Genomic DNA, 21,091 nt, shown 5'->3' with positions numbered 1-21,091 from the left:
GCTCAAAAATAAATTCAAAAACTCCTCTAAAATGCATTAAAAAATAGAATAAAGGAATAGAATAAATAGGCAAACGCCATGCCATACACCATTACTATATCATTTCCTAAAACACCATTCAGTACACATACATGTATTATATAATTCATTCTGAAACCACCTAGTGCACCCTTAACACGACAGTCGATCTTTTTCTAGATATATTTTGTGTTTATTTATATATATATAAATATAGGTGCAACACTATTTACATGGGATTGAATGACTTCGATATTGTTCCTCGTTTCCCCTCTTTTTTATCAGCAAAATACAAACAAATGAGACTTGGCAGAAATGTTCGTAAAAAATATCTTTTTTTCTTAATCACTGCTCAATAGAGTGGCAGTCTATTTTCCCCCACATTGTTTCAATGCAAAACAGTATTGCATATCGATAAATTTCATCATAACTTCTTGCACCACACATAACAAAAGTATTTTTGGTAGTTTTTTATTTTCCTCTCTCTCTCATTTTTTCGTTCGACGTAATTATTTCGTTTTTGTTCCACACTGGAATTCACGGGCTTCAGGGCAAAGCATACAAGTATAACTCGTATCAGGAATAGTTGCTGCTGCTTGTCCTACCCGTGATTAATTGTCAGTGCCACTTCGCTTTCTGAGCAAATATGTCAGCTCGCAAGTTCTGAGCGAAGCATATACCTAATATCTGCAAAACAAAAACAACTGTCACGTCTGTGAAGTAAAAAAAAATGGTAACATAGATGCGCATATATCTTCACACAAGATATTTTCATAAATTTATACATGAGGGGTGCTCAAAAAGTAAAGATACAACTGTAAATATTTATTCAGAGCATTTTTGTTTGTCAAAATGTCCACTGCAAATCAGTCCTGTAGATCTGTGCAAAACTGGCCCCTACAATTCATTAGCACATTCCCTGAGGACCCTGGGACAGATATAGTCTGGATATAGTCATAAATTTTTCAGAAGATTTAGGACCTCCATCTTTTCCACTTGAATATTGGTGAGAATTTTATTACCCCATGCAACATCCATATATTGAATATCATTACCTCTATTAAAAACAGACGCGAAAAAGTCATTGAAAGCACTTCACATGCCTACATTGCTCTCTACCCTAGACCCTCCTAAACCTGACCTAAGCCTATCGTAAACCTCCCAGACCCCTCTCCTATTCAGATGAATCCCAGCGAAGCCACCTATCAGTAAATGTGGGAAGGTCCAAGAACGCGACCCCAAATGAGGAGCAAATATCCTTCAGGTTAAATTGAAATGGCAGATCCTACTCCTATACTCCAACTACCCATTGGCAGTACTAGAATCACTGCCACATCTGAACCTCCTCCCAAGCAAATAATATTAAGTCCCGGTACTCTGACAGACTCACTAATATCCGCTCCTACCTAATTCATTCCCACCCACAGGATTACTCGCCCGAGGAGCTTTCAATGATGAAAAATGTCTTGACCATTGCCAATCTTCCCCCTAGAAAGACAACAGCGCTGAAACCCAGAAAATAACTACACACTCTGTTCCCCAGTTCCCTAACCATAGAATCACTGATGATTAAACCATATTATTATCCCCTCTTCCTCATCCACCACCACCCATTCGTCCTCTAAACTGTTGTTGTTCGTGGAGATTGGTTCATCAACAAGTGGCTTGTCTTCAGCCTTGATGGAACGACAACAGTTCTGTGGACACTGTCTTCTCGATAGGGCGTTGGCATTTCTGTGCCATGCTGGATCTCCATGTCATATTCCTGCAGTCGTTGTATCCATCGAGCGAGTTGACCTTCATGGTTCTTGAAGTTCAACAACCAGATTAATAAAGCATGGTCTGTACGAAGAAGAAATTTCTGACCATAGAGCTAGTGGTGGCGGTTTTGACGATTGCGAGGAGCTCCTTTCTTGTGATGCAATAGTTCTTTTGGCTTTGACAAACTTTTGCTGAAGTAGGCAATGATGTGCTTTTTGCCATCCACCTCTTGGGATAGAACAGCTCCAATCCCATTGTTACTCGCATCCGTGGTGAGGATGAATTGTTTTTCTGCTCGTGGAAACGCCAATATTGGAGCCAATGTTAAGGCGTGTTTTAGTGACGTAAAGGCCCCTTCGCACTCACCAGTCCACAAGAATTTTTGTTTAGCTTTAATGAGTTGGTGGAGGGGTCTCGCTATCGTGGGGACGCCTTGGACGAATTTCCAGTAATATGTGCGAAGTCCCAGAAAGCTCCGGAGTTTGTACATATTCTCTGGTCTCTTCCAGTCTTCCACAGCTCTGGTGTTTTCAGGATCTGCCCTTATTCCCTCTCGAGAGATGCAACCCAAATAGGTGACTGTGTCCAAGCACACTGCGCTTCGTGGAGATCAATTTTAAATTAGCATCTCTCAGCTTCTGAAGGACTTTGCTCAAATTTTCTAGATGTTCCGAGAATGTTCTTCCCACTATTATTATGCCATCCAAGTACACTAGGCACAATTCGTACGTTCATATAAAACGGTCTCCATCAGTCGTTTAAAAGTAGCTGGAGCGTTAAACAGGCCCAATGGCATAACCTTGAACTGCCACAGTCTTTGCCCGGTGATGAAGGCCATCTTTTCTTGATCATTCAGGTGTATTTCTACAAGCCAGTATCCCCTCTTCAGGTCCAGGGTAGAAAACCACTGATGTCCGGAAAGCGTTTCAAGAATGTCATTGATTCTTGGCAGCAGATAACTGTCCTTTATGGTAACATCATTCAATCTTCTATAGTTGACACTGAATCGGGTGGAACCATCCTTCTTTTTCACCAGCACAATCGCGACGCCCATGGACTTGTTGGTGGCTCGATAATGTTTTTGACTTGCATTTCCTGTAGTAGTTTACTAACTACTTCTTGCTTGGCAGTTTAATTGGTGAATGGCCCCTAGTGTCGATGTGATGTTGCGGCAAGTTGGTTCGGCCAACATCAGCTGATGACAGAGAAAACATCTCTGAATTTTTCGACTGTCGACTAAGAATTTCTTCTCTGGTCAGGATCCAGCTGGGCGTCTTCCGTAAGGTTCTTGAACAATCTTCTGGAATCCTCTGGTTGATTTCCCAACGAGTCACGAACCACACACATGACGTGAACACATGCAGCGATCTCTTCACCCTTCCGAACCTCCTTCGGCTTGTTGCTAATACTGACTAGTCTGACAGGGATGACGTCCTTCGATGAATCTACCAGAGTAGCGGCATTCAGCAGGCCATTCTTGTTTTCTCTAGGAAAATCCACCAGTCTGATCTGAAAGTCCCGGGATGTCCCAGCTGTGTGTCATGGATGATGCTCTCCCTTCTTGGCGAAATTGTGAAGTCCTGAACAGCCAATATCTTTAAGTGGAAAGATTTCTTTGTCATATGCGAATAAGGTGATGTTCTCTTTTGGTTGGTGTAGCTGGATATTTTTCAAATCCAGGGAGATCCCGAATTTTTTGAGAAAGTCCAATTCGATAATGCATAGGTCTTGAATGTCAGCCACGAAGATGGTGTGACAGTAGGAGACTGAAGCGCTGAGGCTTCCATCTTCCCATGCATGGTCATCTTGTCCCAGGTAATGGTCTGTAGCGTCAGTAAAGGTGCCATGTAAGGAAGTTGTCTGAAATTTTGAGCCACATTGGTCAGGACGATGCTCACATTGGCTCCGGTGTTGATGACCATCCGGCAAGGAAATCCATCAATTTCACCTTCAACATACATTCCATGGTCTCCTCCGCTCAGCGGTGAGATACAGTGGACACTTGATGGGGCATACTCACCTTGCTGCAACCTCTGCCCCGCAAGATGACCACATTTCAGTTTAACAGCTCGGAGCTTCGGGAGGTGTCCCCTCTCTTGGGAACTGTCATTGGGCAAGACCTTCGTAGGTGGCCTTCTTCATGGCACCTCCAGCAGACCAGGGGCTTGTCTTTCTGCTTGCTTTTCTTGGTTGTTCTGGACACTTTTCAGGAGTTCTTTCAGATCTCTGATGATGTCCAACGTAGGACACCGCGGACCACTCGTTGCTCTCCTCTTGAAGCTTGATCTGCAGCTTTGAACTTCATGGTGTAGACAAGAGCACTCTTGACGTCCTCGTATTCCCCCAGACGCAATGCCTGCTGGATGTCCGGATCCTTGATGGCATCAATGAAACATTGTAGGGTCAACCACTCCCTGATATCCGGCAGGCAATCTGGGTACACCAATTGCGACAGCCTCTCGATACCCATGGCCAGCTCTTGCAATGTTTCTCTAGCCTTCTGCTGCCTGGTCTTGAGTTGCAGCCGGTGGAAATCCTTGAGATAGTTTTCTCCAAACCTTAGCTCCAGGGCGTGCGTTAGAGCTTCATAGCTGGAGCTGCCTTCAGCCACAAGTGACCGATGCACTCTGGCAGTTCCCCTCAAACAGCGGCAGCTAGGTGGAAGGCCTGGAGAACGCAGTCCCATCCATTCGCAGAGGCGATCATCTCAAACTGGGTCCTGAAGATCGACCAGGATGTCTTTCCATTGTAAGTTCAGGGCTGGATGTTCGGCCGCATGACGTCGGCTATGGCTGGCATGGAGTGTCCGCGGAAAATGTCGGCTCTTGAATTCTCTTTTCTAGCTCCAGTACCCTCTTTGAGAGCTTCTCATTGACAGTGTTCATCTCTTGGGAGAGTTCTTCTTTCACTTCAGCGACTGCAGTGTTTATGTCATCCTTCACCCCAGCTATGAAGATGGTGATGTCCCCTTTCACAGTGGCAACATCCTCTCTGATGGCAGCAATGGAGGTGGTGACATCTTCTTTGACAGCTGTGCTTGTAGCCTCTACCTTGTCATTCACAGCAGTGACAGATTTGTTTATCTCTTTGACGAAGCCCAACTTCATCTGGCCCATAACATTCATCAACTGGTTCAGTTGTTCTCGCATCTCGTCCATCTCCATTCCTCTCATCTTCATCATTAAAGTCCTTAAATTATACTACCTCTGACACCAAATTGCTCCGGATAATTTTTCACAAGTCCTTGAAATAAGCAGAGGAGGGAAACACTTCGCAGAACATTACAAATGTATTTACAGAACAGAAATTTTTACATGTATCTAAAAGCAGAGATACATGCTAACCAGATCAGAGTTCTTTTTTCGAGCATCTAACCCAACAACTCTCTCCTCCCTATTCTTTGCATCGTTTTTATAGACTTGTCGAACCTTCAAGAGACAGTTTCCAGAGAATTCTATTTTGTAGTACTAAGTTGGTGATGCCACTTTCTGAGGATGAAATCTTCCAGAACACTCTCCACCAATTGGATGGTGGTGGGAAAAGAAACGAAACTAGACCAGTATGCCATGGCCATCATAAAACTGTGATACTATTTTGAGGGACCCTTTAAAAATTTAAATATGGTCAATGGCCCTTTGTGCAATTGACCATTTACAGATCGTAACAATATATACATACATTGAGTACATGTTCTTTGCCTCCCACCCATGGGAAAAGTTGAAATGATGGGCCTGTTCTAAAGAAAGAAAGGGGGCATTACATCAGTTGTACCCAAACATTGTAGAAAAATAAGTTTACAAATAAGCAGGTTTAGATAACATTACAAAGAAATTTTGGAAAACTTGTTTTGAAAAAACCGGTTGAAAATTAATTGTAGGCCTACTTTGAATCAAAATAGCATTGATAAGCAATATGAAGTTCACAGAATATGGGAAAATTTTGTTGTATGCGAAAACTCCTAATGTCTGTGTTCATTATAGGTGATTCTGACTACTTTTAATCAAGATGAAATCTAGAGCTCATTCCTTTAGTTGAAATGAAGCAAATATTTAAGCCTATCTTGAAACATGTATAGCCTATTAGTGTTTCTTTTTTACTGGGTGACAAAACCTACAGCCTTTTCATGGGGAGGGGGAACATTTGAAATCATCACAGAAAACCGGAAAACACAGTAGAACATGGTTGATACAAGTGAAAAAAAAAAAAGCTCCATCATATTAACCAATACTTTCTTTTAGCACTCATATCAGCAAGATTTCTGATGTAATCAGACAGAACAAAATATGGCTTCAGAAATATTCCTTGCAGCTTTGATCTTCCATCAACTGTGCTACTCCTACTAACTCTGGAGTGTCTCCACAATCTATTTCAATTTAACTTTCCAATATACAAGTTGAACTGTATATACAGGATGAACGGAGATTAATCTGCCAAATGAGAATGGGTGATAGATGAGCACAATTGGAACATAAAATATCATATCAACCGTGTCCTATCTCCAACCGTTTTTCAAGCTATGGTGGATAATGGATTATGAAAGAGAAATTCATCAAGTCTGAAAAGAACCTAAATGAAAACCAAGCACATATTTGGTAAAAAAAAAAAAGAAGAGAAAAAAAAATCCCCTATAAGGTATATTTTTCATCAGAATATTTGGATTTAATGATGAGCTACTAAGCTACTAGGGCTGAAAGATTTCAAAAATGCAAACTCGAATCGTCGCCAAAAAAATCTGTAATCCCAGTTCCTCCCTTCTAGCTACAACCTGTTAAGTCCATCAAAAACTTGCCCATTTCACCAGCTTTTGAAAGAGCCTACAATAAAACATATTGATATTCTAGTTCAGGAGAAATTCAGCCTTTTGTTCGCAATACATCACTGAAATCAGTGTTTGTCATAGCAGACATTTCAGTAGATTTTGACGACAATTCAATTTCCCACTTTGCCAACTCTCTCAGCGCTTGTGGCTTGCCGTTAAATTCAGATATAATGATAGAGGTAATGTGACTATAGGATTTTTTCTGTGAAACCAAATAGTTGTTAAAATTTGTAACCAATTCCAAATTTTCATCTAATATATATTTCAATAAATGTTAATTTCAGAAATGTATTGCAAACAAAAGGCTGAATTTCTTCTGAACTAGAATATCAATATGGTTTGTAGTAGGCTCTTTCAAAAGCTGGTGAAATAAGCAAGTTTTTGGTGAATTTGGCCGATTGTAGCTAGACAAGAGGAATTGGGGGTAACAGATTTTGGTGACTATTCAAGTTCGCACATTTTCAATCTTTTAGTGCTTAAATGGCAATCCCAGCTTGCCATTAAATCCAAATATTCTGATGAAAATGACATCACCTTTTAAGATTTTTTTCCTCAAATATGTGCTTGGTTCGTGTGTAGACCGAGAAACCTACATGTGTCTTGAGAAACCCCCACAAATGTGGGTTTCTCAAGACACATTTATCTTCTATAATTCATTATTTATCATAGCTCAAAAACGGTTAGCGATAGCACAGGGTTGCTACAGTGTTTTATGTTCCACTTGGGCTTGCTTATCACCCTGTCCCATTTGACAGGTTAATCACACAGTCCACCCTGTATATTTATAATAGCTCAGCAAGTCGTAACTTAAAACAGGGCTTGATAAATCACAGAAAAAAAGAAAAATAAGTAACCACCAAATTTCTTAGGAACTAATAATCTAAGGAAAAACAAGCATGAATAATGCTTTTCTAAGACTTTTCCAAATCTCGGCAAGCCATTTGACATATTGGTAGACACAGACAAAAAAACTTAATTTTGTGTGGTGTCTAGACTCCAAATTAGGAATCAGACATAAAAAAATTCAGACACTAATATAAATTTATTTTAAAGACAATGACGACCAAGATTTGTCATTCCCTGATTTAAAACATACATAAAATGCATTAGCCATGAATAAATATTCATATATACTACCTGAGCAAAAGCCACAGCAAGGACAACCCCAGCGAGAGGCAGAAGATTTTGTTCTGCCCATTCCTCGCCAGATTCCAGGCATCCTTTCTCGAAGATCACCCTCGACCTATCACGATCCTGGGAATTTTTTTCCATCATTTGATTAAAAATTTTATTCATCATTCAAATAACACAGTCTTCTCCAGTTAAGAATGTACCCAAACCAAAGCTTTACCCCCTCTATCTGCTGCTCATGTTAGTATTGCAGGGAATCCCATAGACTTTTGTTGTTGTTGTTAACAAATAGATTAGTGTTAGTATACAAACAAGTACCTGAAGAACTGCTACCCCAACTAGTACACCCGCCACCGGCACCAGGTTAGCCTCTATCCACTCTTCACCAGCTCGCAAACATCCTTTCTCATATATTACTGTTGACTTATCACCAGTCTGTTGTTAGTAAGAGCAATATTATACAAATATTCAATTTTTTTCAAGTAAATATACAATCACAAAGATATAATATGAACACAAACATAAAACCCATGCAGTATTAGGCCTGTGTGTATGGAATCTGGCTTTGTATAGAATGCTGATAGCTCTATGTAAGGTATGTATGAAACATAAGCATGTACATTTAGACCAAACAGAATACATTTTATACATACAGCAAGACTGCAATTATACGAGCCTTGATTAACTGAGGTTCAGGTTATTTGAGGTAATTTTCAGAAATTCATTAAAAAATTAGGGGCAGCAAAACCTAAACACTTAGCATTGTGGTCCACAAAATGTTGCAGCATGTTAAGAGAGCCCAATAGGTTGTGAATTCTATAGACTTGGCTTAGTGTTTCACAAAATGGGTGATATCGCCCCTGAAGAAGTGGGGGAGTAAAAGTTGCAGATACAAAATGGGGATATTATGGGTTGCCTTAGCCAGGGAGCAATATGAAATATTTTTCTGAAAAGGGAGGTCTATGAGAAACATTTCAGAAGACTGGACTAAACAAGCATCTTAAGCCATATTGGTTGCGAGTACCACTGTGCTTTCATAAGGATTTAAGAGCACTTAATGACAGAAGACATTAAAACATTATTTAAAGGTTAAGTACTATGTGTAATCTTTGAAACGTTGTAAACTGTATACATCACGGTATATATCACAATATTTAATATAATTTATCCTATGCATATTCATTTAATACTTTTATATCGGTGCACAATAATTAAGAGTAACTCTTATGAGAACATAATCTCCCCCCCCCCCCCATTTATGGCATTTAATATCAAAATTCTGTAAGGTCTGGATTATCCTAGGTTTCAGTTATCTAAAATGTAGGTTTGTTCCACATTAGCTCGAACAATCAAGGGGTCCTACTGCACTATAAAATTTTATGCATATCAGCATATGCACAAAACACCCCTTACATAATTATTTATCTATTTTATGTAAATTATATCTTTTATTAAACATTAGAAACCAAAATTTTGTAGTATGCCTAAAATTAAGCATTCAATAGAATGCCAGATTTCACACTTTGCTGACCACATAAATATGACAACAGCCTTCAAAATGTATGCAATAAATCAACTTTCGATTTGCCAGCATTAGAATGTTACATTATATTTCGGCCAATTATTTTTGAATTTGTCATTTAAAAAAAGTTTAACGACCATCTCTAATACAGAACAGAACAAACCAGGCACGGCCAGGTGCTGTCGCTACAGCGGTATAAGCACGTTTTCTTGATGAGCATGGTTGGGTCAGAAGAATCATCTCTAATACAGCAAAATCTCTTCAAGACTAATAAGCTTGATATGAATCAAATATCTGCTACATGAAATTAATATAAATATGAAAGCTTAAACCCTGAACTCATGTTTAAGACGGGACAACAAGGGGGGTACAAGGCTATTTAAAGACTGATGGCACTTCATTAGTCCTTCTCTGTGATGATTCCTAGTAATCCGACAATGCTCTACAAATTTGCGGTTGATATTAATTTTCTACCTTCCTTCATTAACATCTTAGATTCCATCATTCTTTAATTCACTACAGAGCAGTGAAATTATTTTTTAACAGATCGTGTAGATCAGGGCTTGATGAATCAAAACCATATTTAGGAGCCAGCCAAATTTCTTTGGAGCCAAGCAGAGTTTTTGCTATGACGAGGTCCTAAATATTTTTTCCCCCACTCTTCTGGAACTTCAGAATTTCTCCCCATTTTAAAAATGTAATAAATCAGAAAATTTTATGCTCTCCTTATAGACTTCAATTCAGCAATCACGTATAGAAAATTTCGGGCACCAAATGCCAATTTTAGTCATCATGGTAAAATGGCATCTGCAGACATGCCAACTTTTGGAATCCAGAAGTCCGGAGATTCCCTCCCGAGGGAGCTATCTCCACCCCCCCCCCCCCGCACTCATGGACTCGATCAAAAAAAAAATTGGGGGGGGGGGGAAATTAAAAAAAAATTTTTGATCAATTAAGAAAAAGTTAGATCCCCCCCCCCCAAGACAGGTGCATTGCTGCTGAGCAGAATATAATGCCATGTCAGTCTTTCCATGCAGAATAGAGAAATCACATCTACATACTGTTCATAAAACATAAGTGTTTCTTTTCATGGATGCTATCGGTGATTGATAATCTTGGACATATGAACTCTTAAAAGCTATATATTTAGCTTTATATAGCTTAAAGTTTTATATTTTCTTTCTGAAGACATTTAATCAGAGGAAACAATTAAAAAACTTCAAAATACAAAGCTGCTGATGAAAAAATTTGTGTTTACCGCACGGCTGTTAATGGAATACAATAATGATTATACAGGAGTTTCTGTAACCAAGGTCATGCCCCTGATAAATGATTGCTGATAAATGCTATATAAACAATCGCGTCTTTGCCAGTTGCTTAAATGCGGTCACCAAGACGTTTTTTACGGCTGCTTGATGGAAATGACCATGGCTGTCCGCTATGGGTGTTTTCCCTAATGACAATGGCAGTCATTGACGTCACAACAACGTGAAAGCTCATGTAAAATCTAATTTTTTGCCAAAATCTGAAGAAATTTTAGAAAATCCAGAGAGAGCAGGAGGAAGAATGAAAAATCCGGAGAGTTGGCAGGTCTGCATCTGGGATTTGTCAAGCACTGGTGTAGATCCACTTCACTGTAGATAGACCAGACATTTATAATCTTTGATGACCCTCCTCTTTTTAAGCAGTAAAAGGGTGGACACTAACTTTCCTGTGGACCTTGATTACAGTCTATATATCATTCGCTCAGTTTGCTCTGACTGTTCTATGAACAGAAAAGTTTATGTACGTGTTTCCAGCTATATAAATGGTGTAATATGTGGGTTTTTCTGTTTGTAACTAAAAGCTGGCGTCTTAGTAAACTACTAATGTTAAAACACTGAAACATGACTTTTTAAAAAAAAAAATTAACAGTACTCACATAGTCTTGCTTACGCACATCGTAACCACACTGTTTGTTTTTTATGACTTCCTGAACACAAAAAAAAAAAAAAAAAAAAATCAAATTTCAGTACCGTTTCCCAAACAATTCTTAATATACGGCACAGCATATGTTCAACAAGCATGGCAATGGTTGTGATTGGACAGAAATACTTACATTGGGCTGCTGCTTACAACACGAGAAAGGAACTCCACAGGCTTCTCTGCTTCCGACATCTATACTGGAACAGTTAAAATAAACGTTCATATCCCAGTCTTTTGGACCCTCAATGCCACAGCACTCCAACTAAGGAAGTAATATGAACAACATTTATAGCACTGGTCTTATTCAGCTCATTAATTTCAATCAGAAGTATAGGTTATTTTTCTAAAAGTAAAACTATTTTACACACACTTCAGAATGATTTACGATTACTTACCCACTGTTCTTGAATCCAGTCGATAAGGTTCTGCCTGTCTGGATCTTCTCTGTAATGAACAATGAAGGCCTGGAATCCATTTGTTGCTTGATTTTTGATCTGAAATGATATTTCCATTGAAAAAAGTTGAACTCAGTCATTAAATTGCAAAACACAACTTCAGAAATAGCTAGACTCAGTTGAGATATCAATAAGTTAACACACTCTTCCTTAATATTTTAGCGAGCAGTGGTTCTTAACCTTTTCCACCCCCCTCCCTGACAGGGTTTAAACAACTAGTCATAATTTTTGTATAGGAGATTGACACAGATTGGTTAAAAACTTGAAATTAACCAATTTGTGTCAACCTCCTATCCAAAAATTCTGACTATAGTTTAAACCTTGTCTGTGAGAATAAATACCCCCCTCTCTACCCCCCCCCCATTTTCGCTTATGACACTTAGAATGATTAGAAGTCTACTTTTGGTTTACAATTAACTTAGAGGCAGCTGGAAGAGTAAAACAAGAAAAAAAAATAGCGGAAGAAAAACAAGTTCATAAAATAAAGATTTAATAGAAATGACAGTTTGTAAAATAGAGAGGATTTTACCCTTATCTCCATGGCATGCTGTTCAGAACAGAGGACTTAGTTCATAAAACAGAGTGTGTTTGTAAAATTGAGCGTTGACCCACACCCTTGGTTAAGACTTGATTGTATCAGTTTTGAAAGGGGATGTTTTCAGCTTAAATTACAGCCAGTTTTAACTGGACTGGTCTATATCAGTTTTGACCACTTCAAGTAGTCAGAACATTGCAAAATAAAAGAAAAAGAAAAAAGTTAAATAATAGAAATATTGGTTTACTGTTTGTTAGGATCATTTGAAGGTGTGCATGGTAAACAGAAATTAAGCTAGTCACATTTTTCGCAAAATGCGAAAGAAAATCTTAGAATGCGAAAGAAGTAGTAGCCACTTTTGCAAAAATGCATACAGGAGGTACGAAACGAGTAGACATCCAACCATCAATCATTAGCATTGTAGCATTTCGCTAAAGCTTTTCCCCTCATTTTTGCTTTTTTTGCTAAAGGAATTTTTTATCTAGCTTAAACCCTGATGGTAAATGCCTCAATGCAGAATATGCCGAAAACTGTAACGTACACCACAGACCAATCTTGGTAAGAATAAAGTACTCTTCTGTGTAGAAAACACCATTGTGGGAATTTTTACCCCAGATTATTTTCAGTCACCTCAGGGCTCATTGCAAAACACTGCAAAATATTCTGCTGGTGGGTGGAAAACCAATCAAAATGGCCAAAACCAATATCAACTAGGGTTAAAACCATCCTTGGTTAAAATGGATTCAACCTTGTTTTCTAACAAAAATATCCTGATGCTTGTTAAATGTAAAAATTGCTACTGATTGAAAAATTTAATGAATGAAAGAGAAACAGTAAAAACTGTCACCACATCAGTTTTGGAAGTATTTCAATAGTTTTGGTCAATTTTGACCAGTGTCCTAGTGAAAATTGGTTTTGATCGGATAAACTGACAACCCTGGGCTAAGAGAAATTGTTTTAGAGCTTCCGACTTACCCAGTCTTTGAAAATGAAACCTAGAGTTCCGGCAGTCATCTCAAGCAGCAATAGTATTGCCAAAAATATTGCGTACTGAAATTCAAAAAAAATTTTTTACAACAAGAACTTTTATGAACATGAATGCAATGCACAAGTTTAATACACAACTGTAGAAAGAAATTTACATTGAACTAATCCTTTCTCTCCAGTGAGTTTTTAAGGAGAGGTGTCAGAAAAGTTACATTAAACTAACTCTTTAAAAAGGCAACAATGGAGATGTTGAGAAATTTGGCAGAGTCAATCAGTCCAACATTCTAGATTTGCATTGAGAACATACCCACAGGTGGAAAATGAAAAAAAAAAAAAATTCATATACAGCAGAACCTCTAAACAAAATGTATGTGGGTGTACTTAAAACTACAGAAGAAACTTGAATTATCATTAAATGCAAATGTCAATAACATTATTGCATATTAATATCGCTTTATACAAGACAATCTGTCATGTATAGCAACAGACCTTCAGAATGCCTTCACCTGGCTGACAATTTTAACGGGCCAATTTTTGAGGTCGGGATTATATTATGGGCATCTTGAAAAAAGAAGCTAGGGCTTATTTTTTGAATAGGTCTTAATTTCAGAGAAAAACTATACTTTTTCTGTTTATCTCGATGGTGTTCATTATCAATGTTCAATTCAAGAATACCACAAAGTTTTTTTTTCATTATGATATAATGTTATTTTTGTCTCTCCATATTTCAGTTAGGGGCTGTTCAAGTATTACGTCGTCATCGATGGGGAAGGGAGGGGGGGGGGGGTTCCCGATTTGCTGACTTTTGATGACAAGGGGGTAGGGGGGGGTTTGGATAATGCTTACGTCATCAACCACCCTTTATGAAAATACGAAGCATTCCTAATGATATCTTACTCGCCGCGGCAAAAACAAGAAAAACCTTTCAATCGTTTGTGGGCACTTGAAGTAACATTCCCCCCATTGATAAGTGCCCTACAGAGCCACTTTAGGAATCTCTAAAAGTTTCGCGAATCCAAGTGATCTGGAAATGTGTCTGGACCGCTTAAGTGCTCTGGAACTGTGCCACGTATCATTTAAATAATCTGAGAATGTGTCACAGGTAATTTGAGTGATGTAGAACTGCACTGGGGGAAGGGGGGCATTTAAGTGCTCTAAAACTATGTCACATGTCCCTCAAGGGATCTCTAAATGTGTCACGGATCGCTTAAGTGTTCTGGAACCGTGTCCCAGGTCATTTAAGTGATCTGAAAATGTGTCATGGGCCACGTAAATGTTCTGGAATTGTACCACGGGACACTCAAGCGATCTGTAAATGTGCCATTTAGTTCATTTTTATAAAATTAGGTTTGAAGAGGGCAGGTCGCATCAGATAACCCCCAGGGCCATATTTGGTCCGCAGGCCAAGGACCTTTATGTGATTTATCAGTATATGGCTCAGAGGGTGGGTCGCAATAAATTTATTAAAGATAAATTTTGGGTTCATAGCCTTCAAATAACATTGAAATTAACAGAAATTGATTATAACAACATATAAAGGTATTTTCTTCTGAAATTTAAATTAAAAAAAAATTTTTTTTGCATTAAAAAATACATTTTTGATCGTGGGAGGACGCCCCCCCCCCCGTATACATCTTTGATCCCCCCACCAATATGTTAGGATTCAGAGGGGCAGTACTGATGACAAAATTTTGCTGACAAGGGGGTGTCAGAAATGGCTGAAAATTTGCTTACATAATATTTTAACGGCCACTTATGAATGTCTTAAAAATGTACCTGTATAAAACTGATAAAACAGTAATACTACAAACACGTAAATATTTTTGAATGAAAATTCAGTTTACATACATTGGCTTAATTCTTCACAGAGGTTTCAATCTATTTGTACAAGGGAAAAAATGGAAGTTATTGGGGAAAAAATGATTGCATAATAATTCTAAAGATATAATCACAAATTGCAACTTACAGCTCCCAGGAAACAAGTGTTCTCCCTAAGAGCACCAACACAGCCCGTGAATCCGATAGTGAAGGTAATGATGCCCGCTATGATGAAAACAAATGCAGGATCTAAGGTGATGTTGGTCAGCCTGCTCAAATTGTTGAATATGTCTTTCTCCGTCCACGCCCAGATGCCAACCACGAATATTGCAAGACCAAGCAACTGCAATAAATAAATTTGAAAAAAAAGTTATAAAAAATCATGAATTCATTCCCTCTTCCCCATATCTATGTGAATAAATATGCGGAGACTCATAGTTATGAACATGCGACTTTTTTATTCAACGGCAGTAACCTGATATCCAGTGAAGAGTCCCCATCGACATGAGAAGCAAAGCGACGTCTACGTCTGAGTGCAAATGCGGGTGGTGAAGCCGTTTGTGTGTCCCAGGCAGTGGCGTCGGAGCCGGGGGTGCTGTGGGTGCTCGAGCACCCACTTTGTAGAACGGGTTCGAGCACCCACAGAATTGATTCTAAAATCGAAATTTCCTGCATGAATCTCAAGACGGGCACCCACAGGTTCGAAACACTTCCGACGCCCCTGGTCCCAGGCATGTGTCGTATGAAGTATGGCCTACAGGTGTTTATTGATTTAATAACTTATTATTATTATTATATATATTTTTTTTATTTCCATGTATTTAATCGGTTTTTATTATTGGGGCAGTAATTCTAGCACCAAAGCGGGTTTGGCAATAAAAAAAAAATTGCCAAATCACGGTATACTGTATATTGGGAATTTACCACATACTTACTTTTGAGAACCACAGCATCAAATCTAATTACAGTCGAATCCTATTATAATGAACTCCAAGAGACGAAAAATGACTTCGCTATAATGAAATTTTGTTATAAAGGAATTCCAGAATTTGACATTGTTCCTATGCAGAGATGCAGCTGTACTCTAATTTACCTGGGTGGGTCCTCAGACCTAGGGTATTCAAAAAATCTGGGTCTCTTTTGAGTGAAAGTGGATCCCTCTCAAAAAAAAAAAAAAAAAAATCTTGAAAAAAAGTATGGTCCTACCCCCTTTCCCCTATAATTCACTGGTACCTCTATGAATTTTTTTATCATGCCCCAGGTCTTCAGTCACCTGCTTATATCTCTTCCCCGAGACATAGCAGCGGGCCATGTTCTGGGTATAGAAGGAGGTATTTCCGTGAATCAAATAAATCATTCATTTATAAAAACATGTTTCATCCAAAGGTTTGTTTACTTTCATTGTCTACTAGTAGCCCATTAATATCGAGAATTTAACATATGGAATGTAGCACATATACAAAATCTAAACCAAATATACAGTTGATTCCACTTATAACGTTACCATTTAGAACGTTTTTCCAAAATTTTGATGGACCCATTTGTCACATTAGTAGGATTTAGTGTTTTTTGGCAAACCGCACCATGTCCTCACGTCGCAGACACAATATAATGGTCATCTTTTTTCAGTTGACGAAGTGGACCTGGATGAATAATTAACCCCCCCCCCCCTCGTTCGTAGAAGGTTCGTTGTCATTTCTCTTTGGAATCCCAAAAGCGAAATACGATCCACTTCTTTCAAGTCTAAATGAATTTTCCAACGTGCTGCAATGGTCATATAGCAAATCTCATCTAATGAAATTCAGAGCTGAGATTTTGATCGGATTCTAGGAAGAATTTTTTTCTATCCCATGCAATGGTGTTTTTTTTTTTTTGGATTGCTCAAAATAGTCTCGCCTTTTTTTGAAACGTTCACATGAGCATTAGCACTTTTGCTGCACTACATCTTTTGAAGAACACATTTTGGGAGTTACTAATACCTCATCCTCGTTGTTGCAAAATATATCTAGCATTCCACATACATTAGTTGGAACTGTTGTCACTAGATCATTTTCAACAATAACATCTTCATTCGTGATATTCCCATTTTCATTAGCAAGTAATTGGCATATATACAGTCGAATCCCGTTTTAACAAATATCATTATAGCGAAAATCTCACTTTAATGAATACCATTATAGCAAAAATCTCGTTTTAACGAACACTTAACGCATTCCTCTGTGCATATTACCCAGAATTCGCCCCTATACACATGTCGAATGATGACAACATCCAGTGGTTCGAACAGGAAAATCTAAGCAGCGCACTGCAGATTAGATATATCTAGAATCCCGCTCTTTTGAAAGGCCAATGTTCCATAGTGATCCATAAATGGAACATGCATTTTTGAACGCGCGTAGCTCTTTAATGTTTAACAGTACAAAGAAACTAATTGATTTACTTTGATTGATATATTAAGTGGTAGAAACACACAAAATAATTTTCAATTTACTTCAAAATTGAAATTTTGGAGAATTTTCATAGAAATGGGGGAGCATACTGTACATTACAGTGCAGTATACAAAGTTGTAAAAACACTTTTTCAAAGTAGAGCGATCGTGGTAGAAAAGGGGGAAAAAAGTTGGGGAGGTTTTTTCTTCTTGGAACTAAGAAAGAACGCATGCGTCCTTTTCCAAAATTTTGGGTATTTGACGCGCTTAGTGCCATCTCTGAAACAACATTTTCGCTATAATGGAATTCGTTAAAACAGGAATTGAATGTATCACAAGGGACATTCCCTCCCCCCCCCCCGCTATACAGCTTCAGGCCTCCCGGGCATGCCCTTGCATGGTTTTCAGGAGTATCACTATGAACCCCTGGGCTAAGCAAGGTCCTTCTTACAAGTCTAAGTCTTGCGCCAATTGCTATGGGACGCTCACCTGATCTGGAACTGAGCCACAAATACTTTGAGCAACGTAGAGCTACACTGCAGGCTGTTCCAGCTCCCTTGAACTGTGTCGCAGGTCACTCAAGGATTTTTAATTATGCCGAAGATCATTTAAGTGACCTATAAATACGTCACAGGTCACTTAAGTGATTTTTATATGTGTCACTGACTACTTTAGTGCCTTGGAACTGATCTGTAGGTCACTTAAGCATAGGCGGAGATAGACTTGGAAGTCTGGAGGGGGGCACGATGATGTCGATTCATATATACATTAGATCAGTTGACTCCACCTTTGATGATTGGGGATTGCCCCCCCCCCCCCCGTATTTTCGCCCATGCACTTAAGTGAGCTGTAAATGTGCCTTTTAAGTGATGTGGAACTGCACCATGGGTTGCTCAAGCGCCATGGAACCGCATCATGGGTCATGATCTTTAAATATGCGGCGGATCATTTCAATGATATGTGAATGTGTTACTGGTTACTTCAGTGATCTGTAAATACGCCACCGCTCCCTCAACTGACCTGCAAACATGCTGCTTATTAATTTTTTAGATCACAGGCCACATCAGATGGCTCCAAAGGTCATATCTGGCCAGCGGGCCACGGGCTGAGCATGAATGCTCTTTGTGTAATGATCACAAAGGATGTGATGTCATTGATGTCATGCGTTAAAAAAAAATTATTATTAACGTCAAAGAAAATCCGATCATTACACGTGATTAATCACTTGAAGGTCATTATAGAGTGGACATTGTTAAAATCTCACCCAAAAAATGACGTTGAAACCAAAGATGAGGTACTTCAAGCAACAGCTTATCTCGCTCTTGTCCCTCCTGTGCTTCCTGTTGTTGGACATCGTTATGGGATCGCTTCGGCTTCTGAGATGTTGCTGTAATTGTTCTCTCGAGTTGGACATGTCAAAACTGAAATAACTCCCTCATCAATCGAAGCTGTGCTATTGGCTGCACCATCAACAAGACGACACGAAATTCGATGGCATCATGACCATAACACGACCAGACATGATGATGACAAATAAAAAAAAAAAAACCCTTTGTGCTTCCGTTGCCACCTCTCAGACGATAAAACTAAAGTGTATGTATATATATTGTTTTTTATATTAAATGAATGTGAATAATTTATTTTATTTTGAATAGTTTCACAAAAATTGGAGATTCTGTACATGTGGCTGTGTTTGAAACCTTATTATTCAAATTATTTGAATAGTTTTTTTTTTTTTTTTCAGGGAAAAAACACACTCAGGGAAAGACGCTCCCATCTATGTGTCAAACATGTCCCTCAAAAAAAGGGAAATATCACGTGATGCAAAAAGCCTCATTCTTTGATGAACAATTCCTGGGATTGTAATTATTATTCGTCATTTTAAACAAAAACAAAAAAAAAAAAAGGCTTCATACTGCGGAGTCATTTCTAATTTTGAGATCAGATGGCAGCACCTACAGCAGGGGTGACTCGACCTTACCTGTTGACCGGATACGAAACCTTATGGCCGGTATTCACCGACATGGTTTAAGCTACAATTTTTAGCACGGTTATAGTCACAATTTTTTGTTAACAGATCGACACGGATTGGTTAAATTCAGGTTTTTAACCAATGTATGTAGATCTTTTATCCAAAAATTGTGACTACAGTTTAAACCATGTCGGTGAATACGGCCCTATAAGCCGCTTCTAAGTGTCATCCTGGTGGGACGCCAGGGCCGGATTAACTATTAAGCGAAATAAGCACGTGCTTAGGGCATCAGTACAAAAGGGGCACCACAAAAAGATATGAAATGGTATGTATTTTTTAAAATGTACAATTTTTTTTCAACATCGATCATCCGCAGTGGCGGATTAAAGTTGGTTGAGGCCCCGGGCGCAAAAGAAAATAATGGGCCCCTAAATTAGAAAAAAGTGTGAAGTTTGATTGTATAATTAAAGATCATTATCACAAGGATGGCACAAAAGATGAGAAACTAATAATATTGCAAACTATACTACTTAAGACTTCACATTATTGCTGCGTTTTTCGATTAGCTTTTCACAATTTTCGTAAAGTAAGCCCAGGGTTCTCTTAACATTATCATACGCCCACATACAAAGCGGATTTTTCTGGACCATCCATTACAAACTTGGGAATGTATATAAAAGAAATAATACCTAATATAATGGTGATTCATCAGAAATAAGATACCTATATTGGTAGGGCCGCAACTGGATACTAGGTTAGACAGAGCAACTACTCATTTAGGTACCCCCTCGTAATGCTGAAGAATTAAGTAGGAAGGAAGGTTAAATGGTTAAATTTGCACCCCCTTTTTATGATGACCCGGAGCACCAGACCCACCTGCTTCCCCCCACTAGTTGCGGCCCTGCCTATTGGTAGTATTATGGCCATTCTAGGATTCAATGGTTTCTCCTTGGAGTGTTGTTACAGCCCTTATCTCATCAACCGTTCGTCGTAGTGGTGGTATGGTTCTAATTTCAAAAATTCTCAAAATGTGACCAGAAATCACCCTGTACGAATTTTGAAGATGAAAATATAGTGTACACAAAATAAAAAAATTTAAATTTTTATACGACCGCCCCATCCTCTAACTTCCAATTGGACAGTTGTTGCTCTTTCTCTTCTGAGCCCAACAAATTACATGTTTTTAGCTGCATTATTCCCTGAGATATTTAAATTCAAAAATTGGAGACGGGTCCGGACTTAGGAGAATTTCACGGCCCCCTAAAAAATTGAATTGCATGTAGTTGCTCCCCAACTTACAGACTTTTCGAGTTACGAACAGAAATCTTGAAGGGGAAATTTTTTTTCAGAAATAAACGCATTTTATTACACTCATTTTTTTTTTTCATTATTTCAGGAATACGTTGATAATCTGTGGATTGCAATCAAACACGATCCATTGAGAGGGAATGGCATTTAAATTAATTTTGCAAAATTCATAAATCACTAATAATAATTAGCGCGTGGTCCACCTGCTGACACTTCATCGTGACTCGAATCATATTCAACAGACATAAATTTTTTGTCATACTTTTGAAACGTTTGATCATCTCTTTATCAAATATACGTTGCAATTCGATGACTGATCATTTTTCGAATTTTTTATTGATGTTCTTGTTTAATTAATGTAAATGAATAGA

General features: G+C 38.5%; 1 protein-coding gene across 3 annotated transcripts; it reads right to left on the bottom strand.

Annotated features, from left to right (window-relative positions):
• Window positions 1-496: 496 nt before the first annotated feature.
• On the bottom strand, window positions 497-19,015 carry Tsp26A (Tetraspanin 26A). 3 transcript variants are annotated; one of them, XM_089238206.1, is made up of 9 exons: window positions 18,705-18,965; window positions 15,160-15,354; window positions 13,182-13,256; window positions 11,612-11,710; window positions 11,350-11,478; window positions 11,173-11,223; window positions 8,048-8,164; window positions 7,736-7,852; window positions 507-705 (listed from the first exon to the last, which is right to left on the bottom strand). In XM_089238206.1, exons 1-9 carry the CDS (start codon window positions 18,852-18,854, stop codon window positions 637-639), a joined length of 1,002 nt encoding a protein of 333 aa, XP_089094332.1. In that variant the 5' UTR covers window positions 18,855-18,965; the 3' UTR covers window positions 507-636. The 3 variants fall into 3 exon arrangements, with proteins under 3 accessions (XP_089094329.1, XP_089094332.1, XP_089094331.1); XM_089238203.1 differs by lacking the exon at window positions 7,736-7,852 and having other exon boundaries at window positions 497-705; window positions 18,705-19,015; XM_089238205.1 differs by lacking the exon at window positions 8,048-8,164.
• Window positions 19,016-21,091: the final 2,076 nt, after the last annotated feature.

This window comes from Pholcus phalangioides, unplaced genomic scaffold (genome assembly GCF_987345545.1).
Source record: "Pholcus phalangioides strain wild (caught in Gottingen) unplaced genomic scaffold, Ppha-v1.0 ptg000010l_1, whole genome shotgun sequence".
NCBI classification, from domain to species: Eukaryota; Metazoa; Arthropoda; class Arachnida; order Araneae; family Pholcidae; genus Pholcus; species Pholcus phalangioides.
Note: the sequence above shows the minus strand (reverse complement) of the source record. Positions and strands in the feature narration are given on the sequence as shown.